Raw genomic sequence first — 17,994 nt, 5'->3', positions numbered from 1 at the left:
AGGATGAAAATTTGAACACAACATTTGAAATAATTGGCTAACTTGGCAGCAGACTTTGAACAGTAGTCCCATGGCACTGCTGAGAGGTACTGGAACAACACTGGCAATCTAAATAAATTCAAAATTGTTCTAAACAACCTTTAGACAGATATAGACCGTCAATGATTATTACAGAAGAAATGCTATTCCAATTTTAATGTATAATATAGGGAAATTTGAGCATATTAAAGTGAGATTTAGGAAAAGTAATCTTATTTTGCTTATAACAGTCACATTTGGAAGTAAATGTTGCCTGTTATAAAATATGGGAAATATATACATAAATTGTAAAAAGAAATAAGTCATCTGCTTATATTTGTTTTGAAGTGGGCTACAATCTTTATGCTGGCAGTGCGAAGGCTGAACTGTGACTTCCCTGAGGCTCAATGCCTCTGCTCATTTTTAGGAAAAAAATAATTTGGCATATTTGGTCTCTTCTCCCAGGCAGCCAGTACCAGGACAAGAGGACACAGTCTCAGGCTGCGCCAGGGGAGGTTCAGGCTAGATGTTAGGAAAAAGTTCTATACAGAAAGAGTGATTGCCCATTGGAATGGGCTGCCTGGGGAGGTGGTGGAGTCGCCATCATTGGAGGTGTTCAGGAGAAGACTTGATGGGGTGCTTGGTGCCATGGGTTAGTTGTTTGGGTGGTGTTGGATTGGTTGATGGGTTGGACGTGATGATCTTGAAGGTCTCTTCCAACCTGGTTTATTCTATGTATTCTATCATAAAGAAGTGGAATGCCTCATCTTAATCAGAGGGTGTTGCTTACCCTTAATGAAATACTACCCATTTACTTCATCACTGACAAACATTTCAGCTGTCTAAGGAAGAAGGCAACTTGCTGCACTCTGATTACTGTTTTAATGAGTGAGATTCAGAAAAGGGAGAAATTCTCACTTGCTAGGAAAGCCTCTGGCATATGCAACAATTGCTCCTCTCTGTTTAATTTCTTCCCTTTGTTCATGCATTCTGCAAGTCAGTAAAATTGAACCATTCATTCTTAAACTTTGCTATACTACTGTGTGAGCATCCCACATGCTAGTTTTCTGCAGCAGGACATTGAGGGGTGCTGAAATCAGCTTTGTATTTTCATGTTTCTCTGACACTGAGGATGGAGCTCTCTCCACGCACCTCTTATTCTTTCCTACCATCCAGCACTCAGAACGGGAGTTTTGCCTACGTGTCACAATCCATCTTCTCCAATCTATGCAGTTTAAAAGAAAAAGTCTGGAATTCTTGCTTCTTGGTGGATTATTTTGATATTCATGGTATTTGAAGACACACAGCCTTTTTGTTTGTTGTCATTTCAGATTTCAAAAACTTGTTTCTTGGCATATGACAGTGTTTTTCAGTGACCAACATAAAGAAGACAGTTTAATATGCATCTGAGAGATGCCATCTTCAGAGCATTCAAGAAGACAACTCCATATTCCCAACAAGACTCAATATTCTCAAGATTGTGCTTGATACCAATATAGTCTCAACAATCCAGACATCTCTTCTACAATGCTGGACTGTGACAGGGGATATCTGGCTTTAGTCTAGTAGTGAAGGTTCTTCCAGTACTATTCACCTCCATCTAAAGTCTGATCAGCTCTTTTCCTCATGTCAGGGGAAGAAAATGTGTCCTCCCACTCTGTTTCTACCTTACAAGATTCCTAAAATATTTTGATCTGACTTAGCAATAAAATTGTGAGTTAGTTCACAAAAACGCTCTTTAATACTTCAAGCTTGAAGGCCATCCTTGAGGCCATTTTGCCTTTGGCAAGGAGGTTGCTGACTCCTCTTGTACTTCAGCAAAAACAGAGGAAGAGGCTGGAGGAGCTCAGCTCCCTGTGTATTCTGTTCCCTCCAACTATACAGTAAGCAACTTCTGAACACTTCTGAAGTTGTTCATGCTCTCTTGGCCACTAGGGTATCAATGAACAAATGCACTGAACGCAGTACTCATTCAGATGATTATAAACATGTCTGTTTAAACTCTTTATCTGACACTTATTGTTGAAGCACACAAGAAAAGATTGAGACAAAGTACTTAATAAAGAGGAGACAAAAGGAATAACGGGGGTGGTGGGTGGGGGGCGTGGAGAGTTTTCTGGAGAGCATTGGTGGCTGCACAGATTTCATTGCCTGTATTGCCTAGACCCACACCCAGCTTAGAAACCACAGGTATTGACAGGTGACGGTGAATAATGTTCTCCCATATTTAACAGTGATAAGTCATCAACGAAATAGATTCTTCAGCTTGAGTTGGCTCCCTGAGTGCTGGTACAAGCCATTTGATGAAGACTTTGCCTGGGCAGAGCAATCTAAGTAGGGCACCCAGCGTTAAAACAAGTCCAGTCTGTCCACGCCATGGTGTCAGACTCTGAGTGAAGATCTCCTTCCTTCCAAACTGTGCGTGGAAACGTCTTGCCTCTGGAGCTGATTTGCACGGCAAGGTGTTTGGCGGGGTGTGTGCGGGTGACATTGAGCCTGAGGCGACACCTCCAAATTTCACAGCCTTTGCCCTTGTCAGGGTGCATTCGGTATTGCCAGCCTTTTCGAAAGCCCTTTTTTTTTCCTGAAGTGGCACCCCTCTTGGGCTTTAATGCCACCTGCGACGCGGGGAGAACGTGTGGGAGGCAGCGGGAGGGGACGCCAGGGTCCCCCCGACAACTCCTGTCCATGCCGCGGGTGCCGTCGGCCTCCCCCGGGCGGGCGAGGGAGGTGCCGCGCGACAACCGCGCGCGGGGGCTACCCTCCGCCATTGGGCAGCGCCTGTCCCGGGGGCGGGCCGGGCCCCGGGTTCCCCTTTGAAGTGGGGGTCCGGGGATGGCTACCGCCTAAAGCCAGACGGGCATCCGCTCGCCTCCCCGCCGCCGGCGGGGGCAGGGACAAGGGAGGCGGAGGAAGGGCCGAGAAGGGCCGCCCTCGCCCACCCCAGCGGCGGAGAACGAGCTGGGGGAGCGGAGGCGAGGGGCTGGGAGGAGAGCGAGAGCGACGCGGCATCCCTCGGGAGGGGGCGTGTGAGGGGAGCGCGGAGAAGGCAGCAGGACAGCAAGGAGGGGCACGGGGAGCATGGTGGAGCCGCGAGGTGCAGGGGTGGCCCAGGCGGCCGGTGGCTGCTGAGGCAGCGGCCCGCGGGCGCTGTGGGCACGCCCGCCGCGGAGCCAGCCATGCGGGTGGCGAGGTGGCTGGCGGGTCTGCTCTGCCCACTCTCCCTGCTCGTCACCGAGTCGTGGGGAGTCCGCTTCCACCCCAGACAAGGTAAACAAGAGACAACAAAGGCAGCAGCTGCCCGGGGGTGCCAGCCCTGCGGCAGGCGCTGTGCCATGCGGGGCAGCCGCTGCTCGCCCCGCTACGGGCGGGGAGGCGGTACCGTTCCCTCGCGGTGCAGGAGCAGCGGGGTGACAGTCTCGGGGTACGTTCGCGCGGGGCGGTGGGTGGTGGGTCCTGGGAGTCTGTCCAGGCTCGCTGGAGGCAGGCCCCCGTCCTTCGCCCGTCACTGCACCCCAGGCTGGCACAGAGACTGCGACGCCAGGAGCTGTCTGGGCGCGAGTGAAGTTTGCTTCTGTGCTGTTGCGTTAGGTTGTCTCTTATTTTCTGTTGCAGAGACCCTAGTCAAGCAGCTCTCCTCCTACGAAATCGTCACACCTGTCCGGGTGAATGAGTTTGGAGAAGTTTTTCCTCACACGCATCACTTCAGCAGGAGGAAAAGGAGTTTGGAGGCGCCACTGGAGCCCATTGCTTTCCGAACACATTACCAGCTCAGTGCATACGGGCAGGTCTTCCAGCTCAATCTGAGTGCTGATGCAGACTTCGTTGCGGCTCAGTACGCCGTGGTGCACGTAGGGGCCCCGCAGAAACAGTCCTCCCCTGATTTGCGCCACTGTTTCTACCGTGGGCATGTCAATGCACAGGAGACGCACATGGCTGTCTTCAGCATCTGTGGTGGCTTGGTAAGCATGTTGGTTACTGCCTCCATTCATATTCTTCTGTAGTAGGATGCCTTTGCTGCAGATCTGAGATGGAAATTCTTGGGCATCAGTCCAAGTAGTTGGTCATGAAATGCCTTGGCATCGGCAGTTTGCAGTCATGATGATACTTTTTTGGTGGGACACAAATGCTGCTTTCAAAGGATCCATTGCTTGCCTGTAATAGAATTGGTTGATTTAACTCCTGACACCAAGAGCATTACAATGGAGGAAAAATCCATGCCACAGAAATACAGTAAGCTATTGTTTTGAGAAAATGATGCCATTAGTTGGCATCAGATATGTGTTTGTACCTTTGTAGATACTGTGCGTTTGAGGTACTTGAGATGATGAGAGAAGAACCAGTGTTGATATTTTTCTTCCCATGCTTTTACAACGCTGCAGAGGTGTGTCATGTTAATTGGTGTGCTGTAGTGCTCTCTGATCATGTTTCTGTTAGAAGTGAATGGGAAGCTTCCTACTAACTTGAGTGGGAGTTACTTCTGGACAACTCAATTGAGTGAACAAATCGAAACTCGCATTGATATACATTTTATATTTATCTCTTGGTAGCATCCCTTATGTCTTCCAAAGTGATAATGAATAAATAACATCACACAGATGCTGTCAGAACAATTGTACTGTGTTACTATATTTTATAGCTTTGTGTCTAGAAGCAAGACTGATACCTAGTGCTTAACCACATGACTGTTTCCTGATGCAACAAAAAGTTGAGAACAATCGTGTGATATGCACACTAAAAATATGAAGTAGCAAATGAGTACTGTGACTTTAAGTTGAAGTTGTTCTGTGTTTTTTGCAGTTAGGAAAGTAAAGGTGCAAGACCTATTTTTGGGAGCTGATCCAACTTGGTATTCTAGTCCCTTTCTAATACCCTTTAGAAAATAGAATAGTGGTGGCTGCATGCATGCAGGAGGGTATAATGTATATTAAAAGAAAGTGATACATAGTGGAAAAGATCAGAAATAATTGATTCTTGGGGCAGACACCTCTGCCTTGTGCTTATTCTTGGATATTTGTATATATATCATCTTTCTTTGGGTTGAGGTTTGTAGGCTTGGGCTAGTCCTTCGAAATTGCTGGAGAAGCAAATATTTGAAAATAGTAATTCTGCATTCATCTAAGTTTTGCCTGTCACTGGTTCTTGTCTGCATTATACAAAACCCAACTCTAACCTGTACCAAAAGACACAAAATTTTGCACTGACTCGGAGCAGGAAAGAGGAGGAATCACAAGGATATGATTTTTTTTCTTTTTATGTTTTAGTAGATGCTTATATACCATGGCTTTGAGAGTAGTATCACAGAATGGTAGGGAGTGGAAGTGACCACTGGAGATCACCTAGTCCTCTCTTCCCTGCTAACACAGGTTCGCCTAGATCAGGTTGCACATGAACACATCTAGGTGGGTTTTGAAAATCTCCAGAAGAGACTCCTTAACCTCCCTGGGCAGCCTGTTTCAGTGCTCTGTCACCCTCAAAGTAAAGTTTTTCCTCAAGTTCAAGTGAAACCTCCTGTTTTTTCTAGTTTGTACCCCTTGTCCTGTCACTGGACACCACTGAAAAGGGCCCAGCCCCATCCTCATGACCTTCACCCTTTAGATATTTATATACATTTATAAGATCTCTCAGTTTTCTCTTTTCTAGTCTAAAGAGTCCCTGGTGTCTTGGCCTGTCCTAGTGAGAGGTATAGTCCACCCCCCTAACCATCTTTGTGGCCCTAGTGTCCTACATTACAGAAGCCAGTTCTAACTATGAGGCATTTAAAACCCTTCTCGTATTTTTGTTTTGCACATTTTAATTCTGTCCCTGCAAACCATCACTTTTCATTACTCAAAGGGACCACATGCACTGAAAATACTTTTAATGAAAAACATGCACCTACTGTATTTGAAAGTTGTTTCAACTCACTATTATTTAGCAGTTCTCAAACTTCAGTGCAAGACCCTTTTCATTGTAGTAATTTGAATGTCTTGCTTCTCTTCTGTCTCTCCCTTACTGGTACGTTGCAGTTTGCATTTCTGAGCTTCAACTCAGAAGTCCCTGAGTGCCTTTAAACTGTGACTTTTCTTGCTGAACCTTGTTGAACTTCTACTATAGGTTGCAGCTGGACTTCGTGTTCTCAGCCACTGCCTGGCTAACAAGAGTGCCTGATCTGAGGCCTTGCTGTCCTAAAGCTCTTTGGACCTTCTTTTCACTGCTGATTTCACCTTCTGCCCAGGCAGACCCAGCTTGTGGAAGATCGGTAGCATACCCAGCACTGTGGTGGCTTTCCCCTTTCTAATGAAGCTGGTGAGGTTATCAGAAAAGGAAGCAGAGCCTTTCATGGGTGCTGGTGCACTTTTTGTGGGACAGGCCTACAGTTCCACAGGGAGTGGTTGCAGGGGGATGGAGAAGCAGTCATTGCTGGTTGTTCCGTCTGCACAGAGAATACTCAGCCTGACTCAGAGCCTTTAGCCTAGTGTTCTTCCTCATCATTGTGGATTTGAAGTAAAACTTACACTTTTAATTTGATTGCCAGGGACTTTTTTTTGTAGTTGAGAAGAATGGATGTGGGAGGAGGGAGATAGAAGCCAGGTGGGCTTTTCCTGTGAGATCTTGTCCTTAGTAAATGCATTCCCCACCCCCAGGAGGGACTACACTCAAAAGCTAGTAAAAAGATATTTTTTTTTCTTAAGGTTTTACAAATTTCATAGCTTTTTGATTTCAGCAAATGTACCTGCAAAAATAAGCCAGATGGTTGCTGCTCTTATTGAACAGTACTCTGCTTCATCAGTACATGCAAAGGTTTAAGTGGGACAGCTGTCAAGGTAAGATACTATTTGTTGTGAGGGAGACAGTGGAAACCAGAATAGTGACTTGATTCCTGTATTATATTCAAGTAAAACCCCTCTTTTTTTGGTTAGGATCCATTTGCCTTAATACCGAGCTTGAGCTTGCTGTATGGAAATTAAAATAGAAGTGATTGTGTTGAACCAGCAGCTTTGTGTTGAAGGGAATTCCTGTAGACCAGTGCTGTAAGAGCTAGGGAGGAGAAAAGCACTTTGACACAGGTGAGAAGGTGTAGGAAACTTAACAACAGATTTTAAAAAATTTCTCCAAAGATGTGCCAGAGTGGTCTGAAGTTAAACCAGATACTTGGATCTATCCCCAAGCTCTGCGCTGCCTTCATTCACAGCTTCACTCCTACTTGCCTTTTTTGATTTCTTGCATTCTCTAGTGTTCTTCCCCTCAAGCTCCGCTTTCCCCTTTCACCCTCATTTAAGGGTGAAAGTCTGAGTGTGTCAAGAGCATGTACAGCCCAGAGTACCCGTGGAGCATTGCTTAATGGCTCCTGACACCCTGTATGCAGTTTTGTTGTGTTATGTTTCAGAGCATGCCCTGAGTTCAGGGATGCAAATGGCAAAGTGAGGTTAGAAGGTCAGCAGGGAGTCTGTAGTAATTGCAAGGAAGGAGTGTGTAATTAGGGAAGTTTGGGATGCCGTCAAAGGCAGAAGGTCATTTGGAGTGATGGCCTGGATTTCTAGTTGAACATCTGACCACATCCAGGCATATTGCTTTCATCTTCAGAGTAATTTTTAAAATTTCACACTTTATTTCACTTTATTTTCCTAAGTTATTTGTCCTTTTTACTGCATTAGTCACTTACATGGGAAACAAAATCTTCTGGGGATGTTCCTGGATGCATGTAGACTAGAGAGACCTCTCAAATGTTGTTGAAACTGCAAAATCAAAGGTAATTAAAAAACAACACACCACACTTTCAAGAACATAGGCCTTGCAAGTTTGTTTTGCTTTGTTCTTTTCTTTTGCTGGCATTTGCTTGTATTTGTCAATAAAGTATCTTAAAATGTGGGAGCTATTGCCATCTATAACTAGAGTGGTCTTTAAATTCCAAGCAGGCCCTTGTCTGAAGAAAGGAGCTTTATTTTTATTAATCCTGAATGAATGCTGTAAAAACAGTTTGTTTAGTCCATTGAGAAGCTTGGTAATCTTTCTTGGAGGTCAGGAATGTGTTGACTGACACTGAGGATAGTAACAATTGGGTTTTGTGAGCCAGAAGAATGCCTCAGTGCCAAAGGTGTTTTATATGACTCTTGAGAGAGGAAAAGGTAAGAAAGAAGGAAACATGTCTTTTTGGATGTACAGAGCAGCTTCACATGCTCACTGACTGGCAAAAGGTAGGAGTAGGAAAAAACATGTGAATTTCTTCTTGCATGGATTTGCTAGCTGTCAGCTTTCTGCAATCAGAAAGGCAGGACTGCTTTGTTCTAATGTAGCTTCTGGAGTGTAACAAGGTCTGCGTGACAAATCCCTTCCTCAAGAGCTCCAGGAAGCCCCTTGGTAACACTCCTTTCCTGCACATCAAGCTTACGTTTGTCTGGAGAATGCAAGGAATATGACCTTAAGTGTGGATCTTCAGAATTTCCTCAGTACAGGGGGTTATGGTGTTTGGTTGGTGTTTGTGGGTGGTAGGGTTTTTTTGTTGTTGTTGGTTTTGTGGGTTTCTTATATTAGTATGGTTCAGCAGATGACTGTTCCAAGAGATTTTTGAGAGCATGTCTGTGCTACTATGGATGAGTGCAGTGGTTCCTCTTGAGGAACCATTCCTTTTAATGAAATGTATTTTTTTATTGTTTGGTATAAAAAACCCAAACCAACAAACAAACCAAAACCCCAACAAACTTGCTGGAAGCTAGTGCTGGCATTGTCAGCATCTAGTTTGTTCTGGAGATCTAGTGCAGGCAGCAGACGCTGGATACTTGCTCACCGGTTTTGTGCTGCTTGCTTTGTACTAATAACTTCAGTGAGTTAAACCACACTGTTTTTCCAGAGAATGCTCTAACAGTTGTAACTGGAAGCTGTGCTTACTTTGACATAATGTAATGCTTTAACTTATGGGCAAGAACGTCAAAAGAAGTTAACTTCTAAATCTGAAAGGAAGATTTAGTTTTCAGCATTCAGGTCACATTTATAATCCTGTGAGTGTATCCATAAACCACATACTATTTGTTTTATAGATTTTTATTTTAATGTAGAGATTCCATCATAAGCTAGGAACAAATCCTACTGAAATGTTAACTAAAGAGGCTATCAATTCTTCTTTGGACTTACTGGAGTCTTATTGCTGCTGACTGCCTGACATGATCACTTTCACTTAATAGTTCTGGTTTCACTTGTCATACAGGTGTAGAAAGTGAGAGTCCAGTTCTGAATCTCTGCAATGCAACAGTGAAAGGTGTCATCTTTCCATTATCAATCTGTACGCTGTAGCCAGGAGGGGGTTGGTCTCTTCTCCCAGGCAACCAGCACCAGAACAAGAGGACACAGTCTCAAGCTGCACCAGGGGAAGTTTAGTCTCGAGGTGAGGAGAAAGTTCTTCAATGAGAGAGTCTTTAGCCATTGGAATGGGCTGCCCAGGGAGGTGCTGGAGTCACCATCCCTGGAGGTGTTCAAGAGGGGACTGGATGTGGCACTCGGTGCCATGGTTTAGTCATGAGGTCTGTGGTGACAGGTTGGACTTGATGATCTTTGAGGTCTCTTCCAACCTTGGTGATTCTGTGTGTGCGATTCTGTGATTAACTGCATATAATAGATAAAATTTCCTTATTGCAGTGTTGTTCTGATTTTTTTTGTCCCCTTCTTAATTTAATTTACAATTTCTATCTCATTTGCTTTGGTTTGTTTTCCTGTTGGCTTTTCCTTAATATTTACTCTCACAACCAGGACCAGTTTTTAAATAATCCTACTTCTGTGACACTTGATCTAGTATTTTTCAACAAGAGTCTATTCTATTGACTGTCCTTATCTGAAGTCTTTCTGATCTTGCTCTACTGGTCACAGAACAAAGGCACGTGTATTTTGCTATTGCTCTCTTCTCATTTTGGCTTTATTTTCCCACGTATAGACACTAGATGTCTTTTTCATATGCATCTGAGAGTGGATTGTATCGCTTGAATTTAATTGAACGTGGTCCTGTATTGCAGAGTCAATTTCTGCCTGCCTGCCTTGGCAAAGTCACTGTTCACCAAACTGTTTGTTACAAAATGGTAAGACAACTCAGGTCTTGCCCATATCCTGCCTGGTGGCCTTCTTCTCTGGCAGCTGCTTCAGCACATTCTTCTTGCCAGAGAATTTGTTCTAATGGCTGCAGCATGTTATTAACTGCTGACTTTATAGGAGATTCACAATCTTTTTCATCACTTTGGGTTTATGTGACACAGGTGAGTTTGCTGGAAAGCTATGGACAGCCACAGAAGGTTGGATTTATTTTTAGGATACTTTATAAAGAAATAAATAAATAGATAGGTAGATAGATAGGAGGGAGATTTATATCTCTAAAAGCATAGTCTGTGTACATCCTGTAAGTTTCATGAAGGTACTGTGCATGAACATGAACGCCAAGAGTGCTCCTTTGCTGTTGCTACGTGAGCTAAATTACTGAAATGGTGTCATGGTATCATAGCCTTAGAAAGTGAAAGTCAGGCTACCTAGTGCCAGGTTTTACACTTCCTTCATGACTATTTTTTCTCCCTATTCATTTTGCAGAAAGAAAATTAATATCTGGGGTTGGATTTGATCTTTGGAGGGCCCTTCCAACCCCTAACATCCTGTGATCTTTTTTTTTTCTCCCCATGTGTTCCTGAGTGAAAGTAACTTGGCAGTAAGGGCACTAGATACAGTGTCATGGTTGTCAGTATAGTTAGATCAGCTGTGATCTAAACATGCAAATAGATAGGATACCTTCAGGAGTTTACATGGAATTCAAATTCCCATCTGGAATGACGTACTTTTATCTAGGCAGTGATTAGGTGCCTTTCCACACCAGGAAACTTCAGAACATAGGGGGGATGCCTCATCAGTTCTGTTCAAGACGTTGTGAAGTGTCCTACTGGTGTGATTACTCTCTGTTCATGAAATCCTGACATCACAATTTGTAAGGATGTGTAGTTAAATAATAATTAAACTTAAAATGAAAGACTTTTTTCTTATTAGCTTTTAGCATTTTATTCTATTTTCCTCCAAGAACTTCAAATATAATGTTGCATAAGCATTCATAAATGCTAGACATTTCTTCCCTTCTACTTAGCTGGTGTATTATTATTTTATTACTATTTCATTATTTCTATTGGTTCTAGTTCAAATCAGTACATTAATTTGTGGCAGCTACCTCTTGTTGTTTCTTGATGAATTGCCTTCTAGTAGTTTTGTGGTTTTTTCTTCAGATACAGAATTAACCAGGTTGAAAAAGACCTCAGAGATCAAGTCCAACCTGTCACCCAGCACCACCTAATCAACTAAACCATGGCACTAAGTGCCTCATCCAGTCTCTTTTTAAACACTTCCAGTGATGGTGACTCCACCACCTCCCATTCCAATGGCCAATCACTCTTTCTGTGAAGAATTTCCTCCTCACATCCAGCCTAAACCTCCCCTGGTGCAGCCTGAGACTGTGTCTTCTCATTCTGTCACAGGTTGTCTGGGAGAAGGGATGTTGGCAGTGTACTATGATAACCTTTAGTTCTCTTTCTTCACTGGACTAATTAAGTGATGCTTCTTAAGTCTTTCATTAGAGAACACTGAAACAGTGGAGCAGGAAGGAAAAGGTGAAGGGCTTCTCTCATGATTCAGAAAAGCTTTGCATTAACACAAGGGGGTGGGAAGGGAGGAGAGTAATATGAAAGGAGAGAATTTTGTAATTTACTTTGTGAAAGTGCTCTTTCTCTAAACTACTGGCCAGTTTCTGAGCTTAAGAAGCCATACCATAAGGGCATGAAAATTACTTGAGCACAGGAGTGGAGCTTACCTGTGAGGGATTCTGCCAGTTTAGTCATGTTTTCCAGAACTTCAGTTCTTTAGCATTTTAGTGAAACCTTTCCAATTTTGCTGTTGGACATATTAACTCCACATTTCTGTAAGCTGCTATATATCCCTTATGTTTTCCATGTGTTCCACAAAGTTGCCGTTATACACAAGGATGTAATTTGTATATGGGCATGGTACATACTTTAACCATAACTTGTGCAATATTTATTTCTACTGCTTTTGGAATAGAGCAAATACATTGATTAAGACTATCCAGTTCTGAGCCACTTTAAACGACTAAGACATACCATATATACCGAGTAGCTGGGTTGATCCGCTGAACCTTGATTTAATATAAAGTGTTTAATTCATTCAGAGTATTTTAAATCCAAGAAATAAATTTTCTTTCTCACGTGGGTTTTCTCATAAATTCCCTCAAATCTATGCATATGCATAGTCCTGGTTAGCACTCCCTCTTTTGGACCACTTATTTATGATGTGCAAGAGGCTGTTTTCAATTTTGTACTCCATTTATACTGAAGAGATATTTTAAAATGTACTCTTACCTCTTTATCTGAGAACAGAAATAGAATGTTTCAGGCAGATTTCTTGTTATATGATTTGAGAGACATCTGTAGATGATAAATAAATCCAGTTCATTTCTGATTTCATTTCCTGCAAATGCTTGAGCTCCTGTTTCTGCAACCTACCTCTGTATATCTAAATGACTTTGCTTTATTTGGTTCTACCAAAAGTATTTTTCATTCGGAGTTTGCAGCCTTTTTCCTTGTGTGCATAACTCATATTAATAGCTCCATTTGTATCAGCAGGGTCTATCACCAGATTAAGTATCACTTGAATGAATGAAGGACTGTAAGACTGTGTAGCTGGTGACTGAATTCTTGTATGCCTGTATGTTAGGAGAATGAGGAGATAACCATGTGTAGCTAGTCCAAATCCATCTTTCATTTTCATAGAGAATTTAAAGGATTGGAATTGATGGCTTCAAGCTCAATATCTGGATTTTAAATTACAAATATCACATATCTTTCTTCAGGTTGAGCACTCTGCATCTCTTATATTTTGTTCTTTTTCACATACAGTATGAATTCTCAACTTGAATTCTACACTTGAAGTGTCAAAAAAAATAATGAATTAACATAGACTACTGGTGAGAGGTCTTTATAACTAGTCAGAGGTAGTGATTACTTGGCTATTGATGAAAAGGAGAGACAATTGATTAAAAAAATGGAAGTTTTTTGCGTTATAGATTTATTGTATTTTTTGATCAGCAGTTTCTTCCATACCTAATTGGACATTTGATAGAGTGCCAGAGTGAGCACATAAGAGGAAGCTTGGCTTCATTTTTCTGAAATAGTTAGCCCGAGTATATGGAAAGGTGGAATCGTCAGTCTTAAGGACATTATTGTGCTTTCTTGTATCAATGTTTTGATTTTTTAAAAGTAGCTAAGAATAGATCAGCTGGCTGAATATGAGCCAGCAGTGTGCCCAGACAGCCAAGAGGGCCGACAGCAGCCTGGCCAGCAGAAGCGGGGATGTGATTGTGCCCCTGTGCTCAGTGCTCCTGGGGCCACACCTCAAATACTGTGTTCAAGTTTGAGCCCCTCACTGCAACAAAGATATTGAGGTGCTGGAATGTGACCAAAGAAGGGCAGTGAAGTTGGAGAAGGGTGTGGAGCACAAGTCTTCTGAGGAGTGGCTGAGGGAACTGGAGTTTAGCCTGGAGAAAAGGAGGCTCACAGGGGGGATATGTTACTGCTCTCTACAACTGCCTGAAAGGAGATTGTAGCGAGGTGGGTGTTGGTCTCTTTTCCCCAGTAACAATAGAAAGGGACAAGAAGAAATGTCCTCAAGTTGCACCAGGGGAGGTTTGGATTGGGACATTGGGAAAAATTTCTCAGGTGAAAGGGTTGTCAAGTATTTGAGCAGGCTTCCAGGGCAAGTGGTTGAGTCCCCATCCCTGGAGATATGTAAAAGATGTGTAAATGTTGTGCTTAGTAGCGTGGTTTAATGGTGGACTTAATAGTGTTAGGTTAATGGTTGGACTTGATGATCTTAAAGCTCTTCCAAAATGATTCTATGATTCTGTAATAATACAGGATTCTTCCCAGATTTCTGTCCTACATTTTTAGGCTGTAAGTTTATGGTGCTCTGTATTTTCTTTGGTATAATGAAGATTTCATTCTCTGTATTTATAGGCAATTTCTTTAACCATTATCTGTGAAGATGAGCACAGCTACTGCTACTTCTGAGTATCTTTTAAAAGATGAAGAATTGCCTGGTGATTTTTTCCTTCCTAGATGATGTCAGTGTGTCTTTTTCATCATAGGAGTCTAGATTTTAGTTCTGATAGAGGAGCTATAGGGTAATGAAAGTTGAGCCACAGATGTTGCCCAGCATTTTATGTTGTGTATTCATTCTTAGGCTCAACTTGATGCGCAAGCTTTAGAGCACCATTCTGAGTTGCTTAATGCAATGGTTTTACGGTAAGCTCTTGTTTATATGAAGTTGGTTTTTTGCCAGGAAAAGTGGTTTACTGTTCCAGGTGACCCTTACTGTTCAGTTGAAAAAATATCATTCATTGCTAGGAGGCTTAGATTTTTAACTACACAGAGGAGTTGGTACACAATGTGCAGGATTTCCAGTGCTAGTGCTTAAAGTGTGAGCGCACACCTTGAGGGAGGGCAGGTCAGGAATACCTCTTTTGGAATATCATCAATCCCAGATTGATTTAGACTAGTCATGATAGTTTATGTTGACACTTCCCAATCCACTGGGTAAGAGAATGCATGCATAAATGTGGTTTTGAATTCTTAGACAGGATTTTTCCTCTGGTAGCACTTGGTTGTCAGAGTATGGGGTTGAGTCTGAGTAGAACTTTCAAAGTGGTCATGCTCGCTCAAAAACATGTTTTAGTGATTTAAAAGCAAACAAACAAAAACTCCAAATGTCAAACAGTTACTGTAAAATGGTAGAAAAACATAGCCTTGTTCTTTCAGCACATAGTTTCCAGTGGAAGTCTGTTATTGTGGAAGATGAGTTTAATTTAAAATATGGAACAAACTCTTTCCTTATTAGTTCTGTGCTGTTCTCATAATTAGTATGTTTATTGTAGCTGAAATGATTTCTTTATAAAGTCTGAAAGCCTTCTAGTTGGAAATGCCATTGGAGAAAGAAATACAGACTACCTGCTGTAGCTGGAAGTAAAATGTACGTGTGTAATAAAGCAGTAACACTTTTTGCTTAAGTCTAAGATAACTCTTTAAATGTCTCCTCTTTAAACTGTGTTTATAGTATGTTAGGAGAACAGAATTAATTAGCATGTTAGCATTCAGAAATAGCATGGGGTGAAATGTAATTGGGACTTACAACAATTTGTATTATAAACATCAACATGAATCCTGGGGACAAAGTAGCACAAACTGATGATGAATGACAGGCTCTTGCCTGTCCCTGCCATTTTGCCCAGAAGGTTGTACCTACGTAGGACTGACAAGTTGTGTCCTACTTGTTTTCATGAGGCCCTTTCCAGGGAGGCACATAGCTTTCTCAGTAAGATCAATCTGCTGTCCTCTGCAGATGACATACCCTGAAAACACTGTATGTGAAGATGCTGAACTGAACATAAAGATCCAGCATGAAGACTACTTGCAAAGAATTTAAATGAAACTAAGGAGGAAAAAGTGTTTCTGCAAGTTAAACAGTTATGAAAGGAAAATCCTACTTAGCTGAGTGTTTTCTCATCCTGCAACAAAGGGGATTCAGAGGATTCAACCACAGTGGGTTTACAATACATATACTGTGTGTCAGGCAAGGTAACAGATAGCTGACATATGCCTGAAGCCTAACAGACTTTTAAACATAGAAAATTGGTAACTCTTGGAAGGATCCCAAATTGAAGATAGTCTGCAGTAGATTTAAAAAGACTGTTTGTAGGTGGCTTGAAAAAAACTCTTCTCATGTGTCTTATCCTGCCACTCTTTTCTAGAACTCTGAATTTCAATGTTGATGCGAACATTTAATTGCATAAACTATATTGTGTAGATTATCACTGTTCTCTTAATGGTCAACATACCTCAACAGAATGGCAAAGCTGCTGTCAGGATGCAGTGCACCTGCTCACTCCAAATACTTAATTGTCTGAAGTGAGGAGGTTGCCAAAAAGTCTGAAAATAATTTGATGAAATGATGAATTATTTTTTTCCTCCTTGTAATCTCCTGAAATAATACACTTATGTCATATGAAATGATTGGTTTTGTTAGAAGTGCAGTGAGAGAAGAGATTCTATTTTAGGATTTAATAATTGAATGAATTATGGGATAGGGTGGGTAGGGAAAAGAGCTTAATTTTTTTCTTTTTCAATGGTATCCTGGGGTGCATTAAGAAGAGTGTGTCCAGCAAATTGAGGGATGTTCTCCTCCTCCACTACTCTGCCCTTGTGAGACCTCACTGCAGTCCAGTTCGGGGCTCCCCCATTCAAGAGGAACAGAGATCTAATTGAGAGAGTCCAACAGAGGGCTACAAGGATGATTAAGGGACTGGAGCACTGCCTTATGAGGAAAGGCTGAGAGATGTGGGGCTGTTTAGTCTGGACAAGAGAAGACTGAGAGGGGATTTAATAAATGTTTATAAATATCAGGACTGGGTGTCAAGAAGGAAGGGACAGCCTCTTCTCACTTGTGTCCTGTGATAGGACAAGGAGCAACGGAGTAAGCTACAGCACAGGAAGTTCCACCTCAACATGAGGAAGAACTTTACTGTAAGGGTCACAGAACAGGCTCCCCAGAGAGGTTGTGGAGTCTCTTCTCTGGAGGCTTTCAAGACCTGTCTGGATGTGTTCCAGTGTGACCCCTAGATTATATGGTCCTGCTCTGGCAAGGTGGTTGGACTCAGATCTCTGGAAGTTCCTTCCAACCTCTAACATCCTGTGATCCTGTATGGGTGCCAGTGCTTTTGTTAGTAATCAAATTCCTTTGGTTCCCATTACATAGTTACCCATGTGTGTTTGCTGTAGATGGGGATGGTTGTGGAAACTGAGATTAAAGTGCAGTGATGAAACTGTCAACTTTGAATTCCTGTCATGTGTTTCAAAGTCTTTAAAAGAGTACCAGGTTAAGACTCTTTCTAATCTATGGGCAAAATGCAATTTTAAAAGAAAAGTATTCTATAAATTATGTAAAGGACAGAAGGCAACAAATCTGTTTAGCATTTGGACAACACTCAAATTTTTTAATTTCTTGATGGCCTCTGCTCCCCATTTCACAGTTTTGAGCTGGTCTTGCTTGGTTATACCTAGATAAATATATCCAGTCTTTACTTTTGTGGTCTCCTCTGTTTCATTAATTCTGTGTAGTAATTACCTTTTATATTGTTAATATGGAAGGTAGTCTGTTGTGAGTTACTATGGTGGGACAAGATTCTGAAAACAATTTTTCTTTGCCTTACATTCAAGGCTCCAGCTTCCACTGAAATTTCCTCTGTCTCACATGCAAATTTGCTTCTGTTAATTTCAAAATATCATCACAAAGTGTTTATTATTTCAATGACAACTGTGTCAGTATTTATAGTGGAAAATAAATCAGTTGCTTCTCTTACTTTCAGATGGGCACCTTTAAGGCACACGATGGTGAATACTTTTTAGAACCTCTGATGAAAGCGGATGGAAGCGAACATGAAGAGGAGCATAACAAACCACATCTTATATACAGGCATGAAGAATTAAAAAAGTATCAGAAATCTCATAAACCTTGTGAAGTTTCAGGTATAGTCATAATCTAAACTTCAATGTGACTTTTTTTAGCACTTGACATTTGAAAAAGTCCAGATTTGATTTTTGTAAATAATGTAGGTCTGCCTTTATTTTTTTTTCTGCCAGTGGCTAATTTAAAGTTAGGACAAAACGTGTCCAGAAAGCTACCAATGTGATCGTCTTGCATTCAATCAATTCTAGTGAAAGGTATTTCTTTTTGTTAGCTCTATTTTAGGAAGCTGATGCTGTTTATTAATTGTCATTGCAGAGCAAGGGCTTAGTAGTTTGTTTGAAAATCAAGCAAGTATTATTGTTCTTGGTTCTCTTTATAATGATGAATAATACTACTGACCCCAAGTAGAGGTCTTTCAGTTTGTGTGGTTTCTTTTTTTCCCCTCCATGA

The 17,994-nt window shown here is 41.9% G+C and overlaps 1 protein-coding gene across 1 annotated transcript in view; it reads left to right on the top strand.

Annotated features, from left to right (window-relative positions):
• Positions 1 to 3,004: 3,004 nt before the first annotated feature.
• ADAMTS20 (ADAM metallopeptidase with thrombospondin type 1 motif 20) overlaps positions 3,005 to 17,994 on the top strand; it is an 83,536-nt gene continuing 68,546 nt past the window's right edge. The window contains exons 1-3 of the mRNA XM_054178181.1: positions 3,005 to 3,288; positions 3,634 to 3,980; positions 17,444 to 17,603. Of these exons, the coding sequence (XP_054034156.1) occupies positions 3,198 to 3,288; positions 3,634 to 3,980; positions 17,444 to 17,603 (598 nt within the window). The 5' untranslated portion in view covers positions 3,005 to 3,197. The remainder of the gene's footprint in view (positions 3,289 to 3,633; positions 3,981 to 17,443; positions 17,604 to 17,994) is intronic.

The sequence above is a fragment of the Dryobates pubescens genome, chromosome Z (genome assembly GCF_014839835.1).
Source record: "Dryobates pubescens isolate bDryPub1 chromosome Z, bDryPub1.pri, whole genome shotgun sequence".
Lineage (NCBI taxonomy): Eukaryota > Metazoa > Chordata > Aves > Piciformes > Picidae > Dryobates > Dryobates pubescens.
The sequence above is the reverse complement of the archived record's forward strand: the minus strand, read 5'-3'. Positions and strand labels throughout refer to the sequence as shown.